This window comes from Colossoma macropomum, unplaced genomic scaffold (assembly GCF_904425465.1).
Source record: "Colossoma macropomum unplaced genomic scaffold, Colossoma_macropomum, whole genome shotgun sequence".
In the NCBI taxonomy this organism is placed as follows: domain Eukaryota; kingdom Metazoa; phylum Chordata; class Actinopteri; order Characiformes; family Serrasalmidae; genus Colossoma; species Colossoma macropomum.
The window spans coordinates 32,512,963-32,528,498 of NW_023494806.1; the positions used below are offsets into that span (position 1 = coordinate 32,512,963).

A 15,536-nucleotide genomic window follows, 5' to 3' on the forward strand; every position below is an offset into this window, starting at 1 on the left:
TGGCTTCCATTGCTAAATGCTACAGATTTCATATGTGCACAAGAAAATCAGTGAACACACATGGAAAGTTTCTCATGTTTCTGAGCAATTTATGAAGTGATTCCATGCAAACTGGCTTCAGACTCTGTCATTGCTCTTGCAAAAATGTACATAAAAATGGCCATCTTTTCAAAGCCATATATCAAGTAACTTGGAGGTAACTTGGTTGCCAGACAGAAAAAAAGCATAAATACATTTTAAAACCAAAATATACAAAATCTTTCAAATATATAAGCTAAATGTGTACACTACAGAATCAGCAATCAGTAATGTATAAAAAAAGAACTCATGTCTGTCCTGTCACATCTATGAAAAAATAAGCATTATCTTCTATGCAACTATTCAAAATTTCAAAACTATGCTCCAAAGTTTAGACCCAGCAGGTTCTAATCTGCATCTTAAATATTGAGTTTAACTGCTTACAAAATGACTGATCTGAGCTGAAATATTAACTTTATAACACAACCCAAAGAATAATATTCAGATTGTACTGAAAGACCCTGAATATTTCAGCACCTAAAATATTTCATCTTTGAAACTGAATATCTCCTGGCCTTTTATAAGCAGCTGACAGAAGCTAACTGATGCCTTTGGTCACAATTACTAAAGGTGTGTTTGGAGAAAAGAAGCAGTGTTTGATGAAAAGAACACATTGCCAACTATTAAGCATGGGCATGGATCTATAATGTGTTGGGGTTGTTTGGCAGCCAGTGACACTGGAAACAATGCATGTGCAGATTAAGGAATGGATTCCAATAAATGTCAGCAAATTTTGGAAGTTAATGTGACACAGTTGGTTAAGAGGTCAAGTCAAATTAAGCTAAAAGACAATTATACACAAACCCCAAAAGCCACCATGAACTACTTCAAGCTGAAGCTTCTGGAATGGCCCTGACACTTCACCAACTTGAACACCATTGAAACTCTGTGAGGAGATCTTTAAAATGCTGCACATACAAGACAACCCAAGAATATTGCTAAAATAGAAACGTTCTGCATTCCTAAAAGAAGAATATAAATACTCCTAGCTGGCTACAAGAAGTGTTTGCAAGCTGCGATATCTGCTAAAATGGGGTGTTACTAAGTACTAACTTCTAGCAGGATGTCCAAATTTTGTATATGCACACCTATTTGCACATTTGGCCAAGACTGCCCAAACATTTACTGCACACACTATAGCTGTAAAAACTGTTAATTTTCTGTAATGTAAGGAATGTATGAGGTTTTTCAGCCAACTTAATGAAGGTATGCACATCGGCGCTGTTATTTGACGCCAACGTGCGACAAGGGCTCAGTGACTGTGTGATTTATCAGCTATTTATTCAGCATTTGTCCATTGCTGTTGCTATATTAAAGCAATATCCAGACTATAGAAAGCCATAGTAGATGACATGTGGCTTGAAATTTCTACTGAAGAGGCAGTCTTTCTTTTAGTTAAAGACACAAATGCTAATGGTCTGTTAACTCAGCTAATAATACTAGCCCAGCCTTTTTCACCTTGTATCTTTTAGCTATAAGTTTGTGAAGAAGTAGTAAATTGATACTAAACATTATAAGTGATGTTGAATGTTTTATTTCATTAAATTCAAACGAGTAGACTGTAAAAATGAGCTTGAACTTGATGTTAATCAGCACAATCACTGCAACACAGTGATACTACATGAGGCTACGTGTCTGGTGTGCAGTGCCTTAACTTGTTCCAACTGAAATACAGACCTACATCACTCCCTGTGAACATTAGTGAAAGAAACTGTGAAAAAATTAAAACCACATGAAAAAATAAATGTAGTTAAACGTAGATCACTTATACGTTAACATCATAATGAATACATTGTTTGTCATGAGTTTAGCGCTTGCCACGCCATGCTATGTCCCAATAAACAAGTGGTAAACACTCATGAAAAAAAAATCTCAACAAAATCTGGATTTAGCAGACAAATTTGGCTTATAGAGACAAACAACGGCAGGAAAATCACCGTAAGTGTTGAGATTTAAGGCAATACAGTTCGTAATCTCTATTTTCTGTTTTTATTCTATTTATATAATCTACATATAATCCATTTTTGTAATAGTTACAATAATATTAACAATAATAATAACTTACATTTACTTTTCATACTGGTGGCAGCTCAGGGTGTTTTACAGACAGCCAAAACTGAAGAAAAGTAGCAGAACTATAAAATATATCCTGAAAGACACAGGTCGCCAGTGCCACTTCAAAACGGTTGTGATACCGTTACGTTTTTTTGTTCTCGGTACGGTTTTTTGTTCTTGTTAGGATCTGTGCTGTTGCATTTTGTATGAGTTGTAAAGGATGTGCAAGCAGGCCTGGTAAAAAAGAGCATTACAGTGATCAACTCTGCTTGTAACAAATGCATTAACAGGTTTCTCTGCATCGCTCTGAGATAGAAAAGGCCAAACCTTTACAAAATTTCCCACGTTTCATACTTCAGGTTTGGTAGCAGAAGCAAAGGAGCCTGAGCTTCTTGAGAAATTTAGTACCAAGCATGGGCAACATTTGAGACTTACGTCAGAGGGGGCAAGCCATCTCACTCAACTAAATATGTGGGTCTACATCAGTAAAACAAATAACACTTGTCAGAAGTAAAAACCTATATTCAGCAAATAACCTACATTTAGCAAAGTATAAACAATGTCCTACCCAAATAAAATGCAAGACAGCGCCCACTGGGCATGGCATCAAATGCACTGACTGTTTTTTTTCATGTAAAGTCCATGTAAATGGCCTGTTCAATATTCAGTACTGCAGTGTCAAACAGTTTCTCTTGACTCATAGTGTTTCTCATGTAAGCTTTCAACTGATACAAGCAAGAAAAGTTCCTTTCGCAAGATGTGCTGCTCATTGGCACGGTCAGGAACAACTTGAAGAGGTTACTGATGTTTACTAGGCTATTGCCTAGATCTGACATTTTAAAAAGTGCTAATCATTGATTGAAGCCGATTTCTTCTGATGGCATTGCGTTAAAAAAGGGACGGCTCTGCATCCGTCTCCTCTGTCGCTTAAATATAGCTAACCTCTTCAGAACGCTGATTAGCTGGGGTTGAGACTGGAGCAGAAAGGCCAGTAATTGGGGCCTCCGTAACACTCGTCTGTTCAAACTGTCATTTTTTGTCTGGAACGTGAGTTTTTGGCTTTTTAAAGAAGTAGTCGTTGAGTGTGTTGGGTCATTAAGCCATTTCTAGCCATTGGCCAACGCGCCTTTACCATGTGAATGTGAATAATTTCTGGGGCGAAACATTACAAGCAGCCAATCTGTTGACTGTTTTCACTACTTGGCTGCCTCCTAGTGTCGTGGAGATCAGTCTCTATATGTGGTAGATTGTTTTGACAAATGTCAATATTCTATAATTAAAGTGAGTTGACAAACATTTTAGCCCCCCACAATGTCGCCCATGGTACCAAGGATCAGTATCTGTATCTGTGCAGTAATGTACCTGTAATTTGATCACTGTGTTTTTTCTGTAATTGTCACCTTTTTTATGTATCTGTATTATGTATGTAACCCGTTACTACCCAACTGTAGTCCTTTTATATTCTGTAATGTAAACATGCACATTTATATTTCACCAAAAAACTGAGATCATATTGTAAATTACATACCACCATCCACTACCTCCCCAAATTCAATCCTTGAGATGTAAACAAAGACATTACGTGCAATTTGTGAAATGGTTCACTTTCTTTACAGTGGTGGTGACTGGAATTAGGGGTTGCAATGTCTGCAACACAGCTTTTGTTTTTATTAGCCATTTTATTTACCATCCAAAACCAGCAGTGAGCCTAAATGTGAAATCCAATGTTGATAATGGTAAAATAGTGATCGATCTGAAATAATGTTTTTTGGGGGGACTATTTTGCCTTACACAGCCCTGCATTTACCCCTCTGCCATTAATGTGCATGAAAAACAGACTTTAGACCAAAACTATATCTCAAAACTATTGTAAAATATTGTAGTAGTTATAATTTTCCAGATTGCTATCTTGAGATCATGCCCCAACTATCTTGTGATCTCAAGACAACAATCTAGAAAATTATAGCCACAGTTCATACCCTCTCTTGCTTATTGATAACCATTTCATTTCATGTAGTAACTTCATGTTAGGGGGCTTTCAGAGGTGGATGTCTGGTTCCTATCGCCACCACTGTGAACAATTCTGACTTGGTAAGTTTCGCTTCAACAGAGCATTTCACACCAAACCACTCTGAATGACCAAGAAGAGTGGAGGCTGTTGTAGCTATAAAGGGGGGCAACTCCATATTAATGGCCGTGATTTTGAAATGAGATGTCCAACAAGCTCATGGTCAGGTGTCCACATACTTTTATAGTGTATAGGCCATATAGTGTATGATTCTTCAGATTCTTCTTTAAGACTTGTAATGTATTCAGTGGGCTAAAACCTTTCCTGATGTGGAAAATCTTAAGCAATAAGCATCCAGCATCCATCACAATGGTAGAATAGTCCACTTGATATACATTATGAGCATTCACACATATTGTTCAGTTATGTGGCAATACATAAGGACAGTTCTTGCATCCAAAAGTGTTTGCCTTAACAAACAGTGTATGGGACAGGACCACCTGCTGACACCTTGAAAGCTGCAGTACAGATTACAAACAGAGAGTAGTTGGGTGCCGTATACGGTTCCAAAAAACACTTTTATTACCATAAAGAGTCATTTTTGAAAATCCTTTTGAAGGCTTAAATAATCTACACATAATATCATAATATCAAGTCTCATTGCATTGTAAGGGTTCTTCCTAGAAGCTACACATTTTGTGGAGGTTTGTTAAACTTTATAAGGGTTCTTCATATACTAAAGAACAATCCAATAAAGATTCTTTATGAAATCAAAAGTAGGTCTTTTGTGGCATTGTACAACTGCTCCATTGTAGAAAAAACGTGCTGAGTCTGAATTATTCACAGTGGTGGTGATAGGAACCAGACGTCCACCTCTACAAGCTCCCTCACAGAAAGTTATTACATGAATTGGTTATGAATACGGTGCCCGATGCCTGAGATGTAGAGTTTTACTGTAAGATTTTGGCCTAAAAGATTTTTTTTTTTTCTTTTTGTTCCTCTTAGCGTTTCCTTCTTGTGTTCTTAAGTGTCTCCTGCCACTGTCTCTGGTTGCTCAGGGGGTCCTGGGGGAGTCCAAGACTCCCTAATAACCTCTTGGACCCCTTGAATGTCCCTGAAAATAAACCTATGATGTTATGCTGTCCATAAGGGAAAAAAAAACAATTCAAGGAAAGGTCATTGTTTAGTCTTTGATACTGTTAATCAACTAGTGATGCAGCACTGGTTTGCCTCAGTGTGGCGCTGTAGCAAATTGAGAATGCTGGCATATTATTTATAATATATATTATACATATTATTTTGCACACTAGCTGGATCCACATTTCTAGAAAGCTTGTGCAAATGACTTACTGTACAGAAGTCAGTGACCACCCTACATTTATTTAATTTCCAGTCAAAAAAGACATTAAGTACAAGTTACGCATTTTACAGTAGATGTTTCTGAAGAGATTAGATGTAAGATGCACTTGCGTAAGGAAGGAGAAAGTCAGTGAGAAATAAGTGAAAAAACAGAACTACAGAAAGTACAAAGAAACTGGGATTTTTAACAACCACCTGGAAGACCTGGTAGACACCAAAACTGTTCTAATCAGATAAACAGAACTTAAAGCTTTCATCCTTCCACTGTGAGAAGGCAACTCAGCTAAAGGAAAGGATGTGTAGCTGTCAGAAATGTTTCTGAGAAAGGACATCAAATGAAGAAGCTGCTGGTGTTCTCAGAACAATGGACTGACCACACTAGTCCAGACCTCAACATCACTGAATGTGTTTACATTGTGAAAAGCAGAAAATGCAACCAAGTTCTAACACTGAACTTTGGTGATATGGAAAAATATCCCTGCGGATTTCTTTGAAAAACTGAAAGTGAGTCTCCTGAAAAGAATGGAAGCTGTGAAGGTAAAGAGTGGACACACTTAATACTGAGCAATTATTGTACTTTTAATGTGATTCTTGCCTAATTTTCTGCTAAATATGTTTTCTGCTTCTTTCCTGATGCTGAAAAGTGAATAACTTGAACTGACTGGCCATTTGACTGAAATTCAATACATGCAGGGTGGTCTTCTGCACAGTAGTTAAATTTGATGGCAGACTGGCTTTCTGCCATTTAGAAAACCATGTGTTTTTCTCTTCCGTTCAACAGATGCTCCAGTTCTTATCAAAAGCACATGACATTATTCATGCTTAAGTATAACGCAAGCAACATATGGTTTGTTTCCTTTCTTCTCATTGGCTGAAATACACACGACTAGATCAACTGTTAATAAGCTCAAGGTTGGCGTAGAGATTGGATCTTCTTTAAATCAGGGCTGAGTTAAGCTGATGGTACTTGTAGTTTCTTGTTGCTGAGAAACGCAGCTCGAGGTAAGACATTTGTTTGTCTAAAACCCCAAAAGACTTGCCTTCCTCCACCTGTAGCTCATTAAAACGTTAGTTTTACTTGTTTATACTTCACATTTTCTCATTCAAATGTACTGTAGCCCTGTAGATCTCCTTTCCTACTCTTAATAGTGTAGATTTCTCTTGCTCTTCACAGACGAAACCATGGCCTTCTCTCCTCTAAAGATGACTTATTAGGCAGCTGTAACGTCATGCTGTCAAGCGGGTCTATTTCTAATGCTAAGTGCTCCATGAAAAAAGGCACTGTGTACTTCAACTATACAGCCAAATGAACATCCCTGTAAAAACCCATATACATGTTAGCAATGTTAGACTAATGATGCAGTTGTTTGGGCAGGCTTTTGTCTAATAAATCTGTGAACACTGCTCACTTTAATGTATCCAACAATCTTCACATCTGACTCTCAGAATCTCATTCCCACGCATCATGAAGTTGCGGCTATGACTTAACTATCTTGCTCCCATAACTTAGTTAACTCATTCTCAAACATTAACAAGTCGTGGCCATGAATTAACTGAATTAACTATGGATTTACAGGGGACACAAAAATGCACACGGTGTCAAAATGTTTGCACTGGAGCTCTACAAAAGGTAAAACATGTTACAATACAGACACAACTGCCTTATTATATAAATGTGGCAGTATAAGATTGTACTGCCACATTTATATCATACAGAAAAAGTAAATGTGAGATGACACAGTGGCTCACATTTGCTGTTAATAATTCTGTCAGCTGACTTCTAGACAGTTCTAGATGTGATAGAACATGATGACCCACTAAAGACTACATGCAACTTTTCCATCATTAAATCAGTACACTGCCTCAGTTTTTTACTTTCAATGTTTATTAATTTAATTATTATTATTTCTAGTGAAACTGAGTGTAATTGATCAACTGATCCAACTTTTGACTAGTTTTCCTCCATTTACAACTAAGACAACATAAGAATAAAACTTATGGTTTCAGTAATATTTCCAAAACATTTTCTGGTGCATTACGCATAATGTGTCATAGGCTTAAATAAATAAAAAAAGTATTCATATAGCTGAGAAAAATAATTTGGGATTAAACTTGAATTTAATTTTATATAAAAATATTAAAAAATATTGTTAAAAAAAGGAAAATATACACTTTATATTTTGTTTCTAATATGTATAATACATAATACATAATACACTCAGCAAATAAATAAACTGTGAACTAACATTTCCAAAAAAAAATCCAACTGAGAGGTTACCACCTGTCTAAAAAACTTCAGTCAAACTTTAACTACAGTCAAACGCAAACATTAACAAATTTATAGTTGGCTCACCTGCTGATAATTTCAAGGCTGCTGTACAGATCATACCGGCCATAAATTCAGGCTCAGCTGAGCACTATCATAGCTTTCAGGCTCTGTAGAACTGAGGTGAGACTTTCTTTCTGATCACTTGCACGGTTACTCTGGACTTACCCGGGAGATCAGTGTAGTATCACATATCTGATTCTGCTTATCTGCTAAGTATCGAATCCACTGTGTGATCAGATGCTTTGTAGCTAAGAAAATATTAAAACCAGCACCAGGAGATCAGGACAACCTCTCATAACGTGATGTAACAAAGCTGACAATTTGGATCCACTGTATTTACTCATACCTTTTTTTCCAGACAAAGCCATGACCTCTCGTCTGATGTTAGTGGCTATCCTGGTCATAGCAGCTCACCTGGCGCTCACCGATGCTGCCGTCCGCGCGTGGGGTATGCGAGGCTTTAACTTGAAAGGCGACCCCACCGGCCCCCCAGACCCCTACCTCAAAGTCTGGTGTGGCTCCACCTTTGGCGGCATGACCGAGTTCCACAAGGACAACGCCAACCCTACATGGAGTGCCGAATTCTACTTCCCCAACTGCAGAGCCAACGACAACCTGAAACTGGAGGTGTGGGACAAGGACCTTAACTTCGATGACCACCTGGGCACCTGCACCTCGCAGGTGCGGTCCGGCACTCACGTAAATATTAACTGCATTGTGGGCAAAGGCAGTCTGAGTTACAACTTTGAGCTCAAATGAATGTCCTAAGTCTTCTCAGCTGCTTAGAGCTTCTAACAGCAATTAGTATGCCATATTTCATACATCTTTGCAAAGTCTTAACATGTCTTTGACATCAATTAAAGACCAATATTAAATTGATTTTCAGCAAACTTGTGTACAATTCTTCATTTACACTTCCTACACTCACATTCTGATGAAAAATTTGTATAAACAGTGGTCATTTTAAGGGTAAGAGGGAAATGGTTATTGGAGGGAAATAGTTTTTGGTGTATGGGTATGAGCTTACATTGTAATTCCACCAAATTTTCCAAGTTGCATTATTCAATACTTAAAATGTAAAGTCCATTAGAGTGGTTTGAAGTTAAATGCTCCATTCCAATTGCTCACAGTGGTGGTGATAGGAAGCAGACGTCTGAAGAGTTTAATGCCTGTAAAATCTCCCTCACAAAACATTATTACATGAAATGGACACAACGACACCCTTGAGGCTCAAAGGAGGATGTATCCCATGTACCAAGGGTATGTTTTCCACAATTCAGCATAGTAGGCACTGCTTTGGGAAAATTTGCCCTTATAAGGGGATACAAAGAGCCGGTCACTCTTTCTGAAAGCTTTGGCACTGGACACAGTCAGAGCCTCTGATTCTGTGTGGAAAAGAAGTGGGAGTCAATCGTCTCACAGGGAAGCACTTAGGCATACATGCTGGGTTAGGCTGGAGGGGAACTGACCATATTTGGGGAGAATAAGGTATGAACTGACAGTCATTTCAGTTCACCGACACATGTGGCCAAGGCCAGTGCCACAATCAATTAGCGATAAGCTTTCTAGAAACTGGCAAGGAACAACAACCTCCTTCATTTGTCTGTGAATGTGAATGTACTGACCAACTGTGCACTATTAAAGAGAAATGGTACATTTGGCTCTTTGCCAGAGCTTTAAAAATGTGGTCTTTCAAAAATAATTGATTATCAAGCCACCATAAAACCATACATCTCAAAATAAAGATCAGAATTGTCCAGGCTATGGTCATTCTAGACAATAAACAAGCAAGTCAGGAAAAATACAGAAGCCTTTAAAATCTGGTGTTGGCAAAGGCCTGTCATTCAAGGAGAACCTTGAATGACAAAGAAAACAAACAAATCACTCAAATCATTACTCAAAGCACAGATGTATAGCTGTGCTGGGAGGTGGTGGCATTTGTGAGGCCAGCCCTGAGGATTCTTAAAAGGGGTATGAGGAAACTTATTATTTCAAAAGTTCTCTAATTCAATCCACAATATGTAAAGGAAGTCATTCAGAGTGTTTTGGTGTGAAATGATCCATTCTGGAGAAACTTACTGAGTCAGAATTTTTCATAGTGGTGGTGAAGAAACAGATGTCTGAAAAGTTGAATGCCTCAAAAAGCTCCTTCACATAAATTTATTACATGAAATGGATACAACTATCATTGTTTCATAATAGGTTTTACAAAGATTTTGGCCTAAAATATTTTTATTTTTTCATTTATTCATAGTGTAGAGCCACACTGGTACATAACAGTAACCAAACAATTTAACACTATTTTATCATCATCGACAATTACTGATCTCACAGCTTTTTTTATTTCCCTCACTTCACTGACCTTGCTTTCCTTAAAAGCCTTTCTCAAATTATATAGAAGGACTTTTAAGTCATTAGAGATTCAGGGTTTGTGTTATTATACAGTATTGAGTCAGCAGAGCATTGGTGACTCTTATGCACTTGAGTTGCTGTGGTTCCTAAATGATTCCTCTTTTCAATAAAACCACTCACAGTTGATTGTGGAATATCTAGGAGGGCCGAAATTTTACGAACTGACTTGTCGCAACAGTACCATGTAATTACAGTACCACGCTCTAATTCAGTGAGCTCTTTAGAATGACCTATTCTTTCACAAATGGTTGTAAAGGCAGACTGAATGGCTAGGTGCTTGATTTTATACACATTTGGCAATGGGACTGAATGACACTCCTGAATTCAAGGATTAGGAGATGTGTCCCAATACATTTTGTCCATATAGTGTACATTACCAAGGAGAAAGCCATATATCAAGTCCATGCAGAAACACCACCGAGTTCTCTGGGCACGAGCTCATCTCAGATGATTCAAAAGATGAGCTTGTTTTTGGGAAGAACATACACTGCAATCTTGGTGCCAAAGACAAAAGGTCACCCAGACTTATCAGCGAAAGATCCAAAAGCCAACATCTGTCATGGTGCGAAGTGCATCAGTGCCCACGGCCAGTGTGACTTGCATATGTGTGAAGGTACCATTGATGTGGAGGTGTATATTGGGATTTTAGAGAGACATATGCTGCCATCCAGATGAAATCTTTTTCCCAGCAAGTCCATGGTTATTTCAGCAACATAATGCCAGGAATCATTGTGCATGTGCTACAACAGTGTGACTTCATAGACACAGAGTGTATGGACTTGACTGGCCTGCCTGCAGTCCAGATCAGTCTCCTATTGAAAATGTATGGTGCATAATGAAGAAGAATCAGACAATGACCCTCGCAGACTATTGAGCAGCTGAAGTTTTATATCAGGCAAGAATGGGCCAAATACCCACTTGCAAAACTGCGACAGATACTATCCGCTGTTCCAAAACGATTAAAAAGTGTAGTGAAAATAAAAGGTAATGTAACAGTGGTAATCATGCCTCTGTCATAATTTTAAGTGTGCTGCAGGCGTCATATTCTAAAATTCTTTACATTTACAAAACACAAAATAAAGGCATTTTTTCTACATTTCTGCAGAATTCAATGGTTGAGATGTAAATAAAGTGGTTTGATGTGAAATACTTCGATAGTAAAGAAACTTACTGACTACTACTTATTTACAAGGGTGCTGATGGAAACCAGGGGTTCCAATGTCAACAACAAAAATATAGTTAATTAAATTTACTATCCAAAACCACCACTGAACTTACATGATTTTGTACATGTAATACTGATGATGGTAAAATAGTCAATCTGAAAAAAACAAGTTTTCTTTGGGGATTACTTTGCCTTAGAACATTTTTCATAGCAGGAATGAACTAAACAAATAGATTAAAATATGTTTTTGACCAAAACTGTACAAAGTTACCATAAAACAATGACTCAACCATCAGGCAGTGTATTTATAACCATTACATGTAATTACTCTCTGGGATGGAGCTTTGAGAGGCATGAAACTCCTTAGTGCCTGGGGCAGGATTCACAAAAGCTTTCTTAAGAAAAAAACTTGCAAAGGTTTTTAAGACAAACACTAAGAAGTTCATAAGAATGTTTTTATTATCAAAAAACCTTAAGAAGTTCTCAGATATTCTCTTAAGAAAATCTTTAGGATTTTCCTAAGATTTTATGATTTCCTTAAGATTTTCTTAAGACAATCTTCATTGTTTTCTTATATTGGCTATGAGATATACTTTGAATTTCTATTATCTATGTTTTCTAATATTTATTTTAATCTGCTCAGAGGACAGGCAGCAAAATGGATAAAAACATAAAACCAAGTGTTGAAAAAAATTAGCAAACAAGAAATAGAGGTGACGCTGGAAGAAACAGCCAAGAGGAATTAGTTTTACTTTCAGTGTCTCAAACAAGGCATGCTTCTCCACCCATTGTTAAGAAAAACAATCTTTCTGCTAGTCAACGGTGTAAGTATACCTTAAGAAGTTCTCAGATATTATCCTAAGAAAATCTTTATTATTCCCTACGATTTTCTTGTTTTCTTATGTTGGCTATGTTGCATTTTACAGATTACCATAAATGAAATGAGATATATTTTTCATTTATATTAACCGTTTTTTCCAATATTTATCTTTTAATCTGCTCAGAGGACAGCAAAACAGAGAAAAAACATCAAACAAAGTGTTGAAAAAAGCAAAAAAGAACTACAGTTGATGGTGGAAGAAATAGTCAACAGGAATTAGTTTCACTTTTAGTGTCTCAAACAAGGCATGCTTCTCCACCCATTGTTAAGAAATCCAATCTTTCTGCTAGTCAAGGGTGTCAGTTATAAGCACAAGAATGCTATAAATGTTACAAAAGACAAAAATAAAAAAGCTACTTAGAGAAGATGAGAACACATCCAAGCAGGTGGGCAGTGAGAAATGCTTAACTTACTTAGCTTGCATTAGTTGGTAGCATATTGACTGTCATGAATTAGAAAAAGATTAATGTCATAAACAAGACCTAGGAACAGAAAAGCAAATTTCTCTCACATTACTTGTCACAAGTGCATTTTTCTACCAAATGGATGAGCCCAGAAACTAAATATAATCATTTTTTTTTTCTTTCTATTTAAACTCTTGGAATTACTGGCCTGTTGGCATGTTGGCTTTCTAGTCTTACCAGTTCCGTAAAATGATTGAAACTTCCCATCACAACTGACTGAAACCCAATTAGGCTCCCACTGGTATTCGCAGTCAGTGACATATCTAGAACTCCCACAAAGCACATAGTGATATAAAGCATATATTTTTTCTCACTAAACTGGTTCCACCCAATGACTGTAAGGAAGCACGGACGTGGCTAAAAGCCCTTTCGTTCTATAGAAACGAAGCTAAATTTCTTCTGCCACATTGTCAGATTTGGAACCAGAGTTTGTGCGTACCAGAGTTAAAATTGGGTACGCCTACTTAATTGGTAGGCACGCCCCCTTTTCCCAATACTAAAGTCCAGCGCATTGCAGACTGCCTTCACTGATCTTGCAACGGTAGCGCCGGAGGAACACAGCCTGAAAAGAGCAAAAGCAAAGGGGACTTTTTTCTCCTGGATATCCAGTTTGTCCGGTAAGTGTAATGTTTCAACCTTAAAAATGCAGTGCATGTAAGTTATGTAATTTAATGATATATTCAGACACCTTATGTTTCTGAATATAGCCAGTAACAAGTTAATAAAACAAACGTTACTAACTATCAGTGGGCTAACATTATATTTCATTTCAACCGCTGTAGAATCGAGTTGACACTTTCCTTCTGATCACTTGCAGGGTTAATATTAACTTACCTGGAAGATCAGTGTAGTGTCACATATTTGATTCTGCTAAGTCTTGATTTCAATGTGTCATCAGATGTTTTGTCGCTAAGAAAATACTAAAATGCCAAAATACACAACACTAAAAACCACCAGATCCAAGAGAGTAGAGTAGTAGAACAGCCATTCATAACCTGTTGTAACAGAGCTGAAAACCTAGTTCCACTCTATTGACTCTTATACCTTTATTTTTTCACAGACAAAGCCATGACTTTTCGTTTGATGTGCGTGGCCATCCTGATCATAGCAGCTCACCTGTTGCCAACTGATGCTGCTGTCCGTGTGTGGGGCTTGCGAGCCTTTAACTTGGACGGCGATCCTATCGGCCCCCCTGACCCCTACGTCAAAGTCTCGTGCGGCTCCACTTTCAGCGGCATGACCGACTTCCGCCAGGACAATGCCAACCCTACATGGAGTGATGAATTCAACTTCCCCAAGTGCAAAGCTAAAGACATCCTGAAACTGGAGGTGTGGGACAAGGACCTCATCTATGACGACCAGCTGGGCACCTGCACCTTGAAGGTGCAATCTGGCACTCAACTAAAACTTGACTGCATTGTGGGCAGAGGCAGTCTGAGTTTCAGCTATTTGCTCAAATAAATGTCTGAGGTCTCTCAGCTGCTAAGAGCTTCTAACAGCAATTAGAATGCCTTATCTCATGCTTCTTCGCTTCTAAGTCTTAACATGTCTTTGATATCAATTAAAGACCAATATTAAAGTGATTTTCAGCAAACTTGTGCACAGCTCTTCACTCGTACTTTCTACACTCACATTCTGAGAAAAAAATTAGTATATACTGTGGTTATTAAGTGTAAGAGGAAAAAGAAAGTTGCATGACTGTGCTGTAATCACAACTAGACATCTTGTGGGTAGTTTTTGGTCTGTGGTTATGAGCTTAAATGTCAATTCCACTGATTTTTCCAACTGTAAGCATTATTAAATAATTACTACATAAAGCCCAGAGTAGTTTGAGGTGAAATGCTCCATTCAAGTCTAGTAGAGCTCCAGCTGTTCATAGTGGTGGTGATAGGAATGAGACAGCTGAAGTGAGTTCAATGCCTCTGAAAGTTCCCTCACAGAACTTTACTATATGAAATGTTTATGAACACTGCCTGATGTCAGAGATGATGAAATTTTGTCTGAAATGTATTTTTAGAGACATTTAGGTACAGAGGTACACTCAGGGTGTTGTGAAGCAAAATAGTCCCCAAAAGAAGCTTATTTTTCTAGATCTCCCATTATTTTACCACCATGAATATTTCAAAAGACACCTGTGGGTTCATTGGTGGTTTTGGAGAGTAAATTAAATGTCCATATTTGCAAAGACGTCATGACTCCTGGTTTCAAACTTCACAATGTCCAGCATTGAATATCAGGGTATACCTTATTGCTGAACATCAAATATTGGAAAATGGTACAAGTGTACACTCAAGACAGTAGTACCTCACAAAAGTATGAGAAGTGGCCCTGCTTGCAGCAGAGCAAATATTTTGCAAGGAGAGCCCTACAGTGGGGTTCTGGACACAACTGCGCCCTTGAGGCTCAAAGGAAGATGTATCCCACACGCCAAGAATATGTTCTGCACAAGTCAGTATAATAGGCATTGTTTCAAGATATCTTTCCCTAAGGGGATACAAAGAGCTGGTCACTCGTTCTGAAAGCTTCAGTGGAAGGCCTGCAGTGGACAGAGTCTATTCTGATTCTGTGCGGAGAAGAGGTGGGAGTGCATGGGTTAGGCTTGAGAGAAACTCACCATATATGGTATGAATTTAGACTCATTTCAGTACACCAACACATTTGGCCATGGCCAATGTCACAATCAAAGCAATGAGCCATAATTAGCCTTGCTCTTCCTCAATCTTACCTTCAGCTCTCTTTGTACACTCCTTAGTTATTCCTTATCCCTCAACCTAAAAGCCTGCTTC

General features: G+C 37.9%; 2 protein-coding genes across 3 annotated transcripts; both read left to right on the plus strand.

Moving 5' to 3' along the window:
• Positions 1–6,403: 6,403 nt before the first annotated feature.
• LOC118827387 (protein unc-13 homolog B-like) lies at positions 6,404–8,719 on the plus strand. 2 transcript variants are annotated; one of them, XM_036598731.1, is made up of 2 exons: positions 6,404–6,502; positions 8,188–8,719. In XM_036598731.1, the coding sequence occupies exon 2, from the start codon at positions 8,196–8,198 to the stop codon at positions 8,586–8,588; it is 393 nt and encodes a 130-aa protein (XP_036454624.1). In that variant the 5' UTR covers positions 6,404–6,502; positions 8,188–8,195; the 3' UTR covers positions 8,589–8,719. The 2 variants fall into 2 exon arrangements, with proteins under 2 accessions (XP_036454624.1, XP_036454623.1); XM_036598730.1 differs by lacking the exon at positions 6,404–6,502 and adding an exon at positions 7,834–7,949.
• Positions 8,720–9,739: 1,020 nt separating this feature from the next.
• On the plus strand, positions 9,740–14,278 carry LOC118827388 (BAG-associated GRAM protein 1-like). Its single transcript, XM_036598732.1, has 3 exons — positions 9,740–9,800; positions 13,268–13,367; positions 13,811–14,278. Exon 3 carries the CDS (start codon positions 13,819–13,821, stop codon positions 14,209–14,211), a length of 393 nt encoding a protein of 130 aa, XP_036454625.1. The 5' UTR covers positions 9,740–9,800; positions 13,268–13,367; positions 13,811–13,818; the 3' UTR covers positions 14,212–14,278.
• Positions 14,279–15,536: the final 1,258 nt, after the last annotated feature.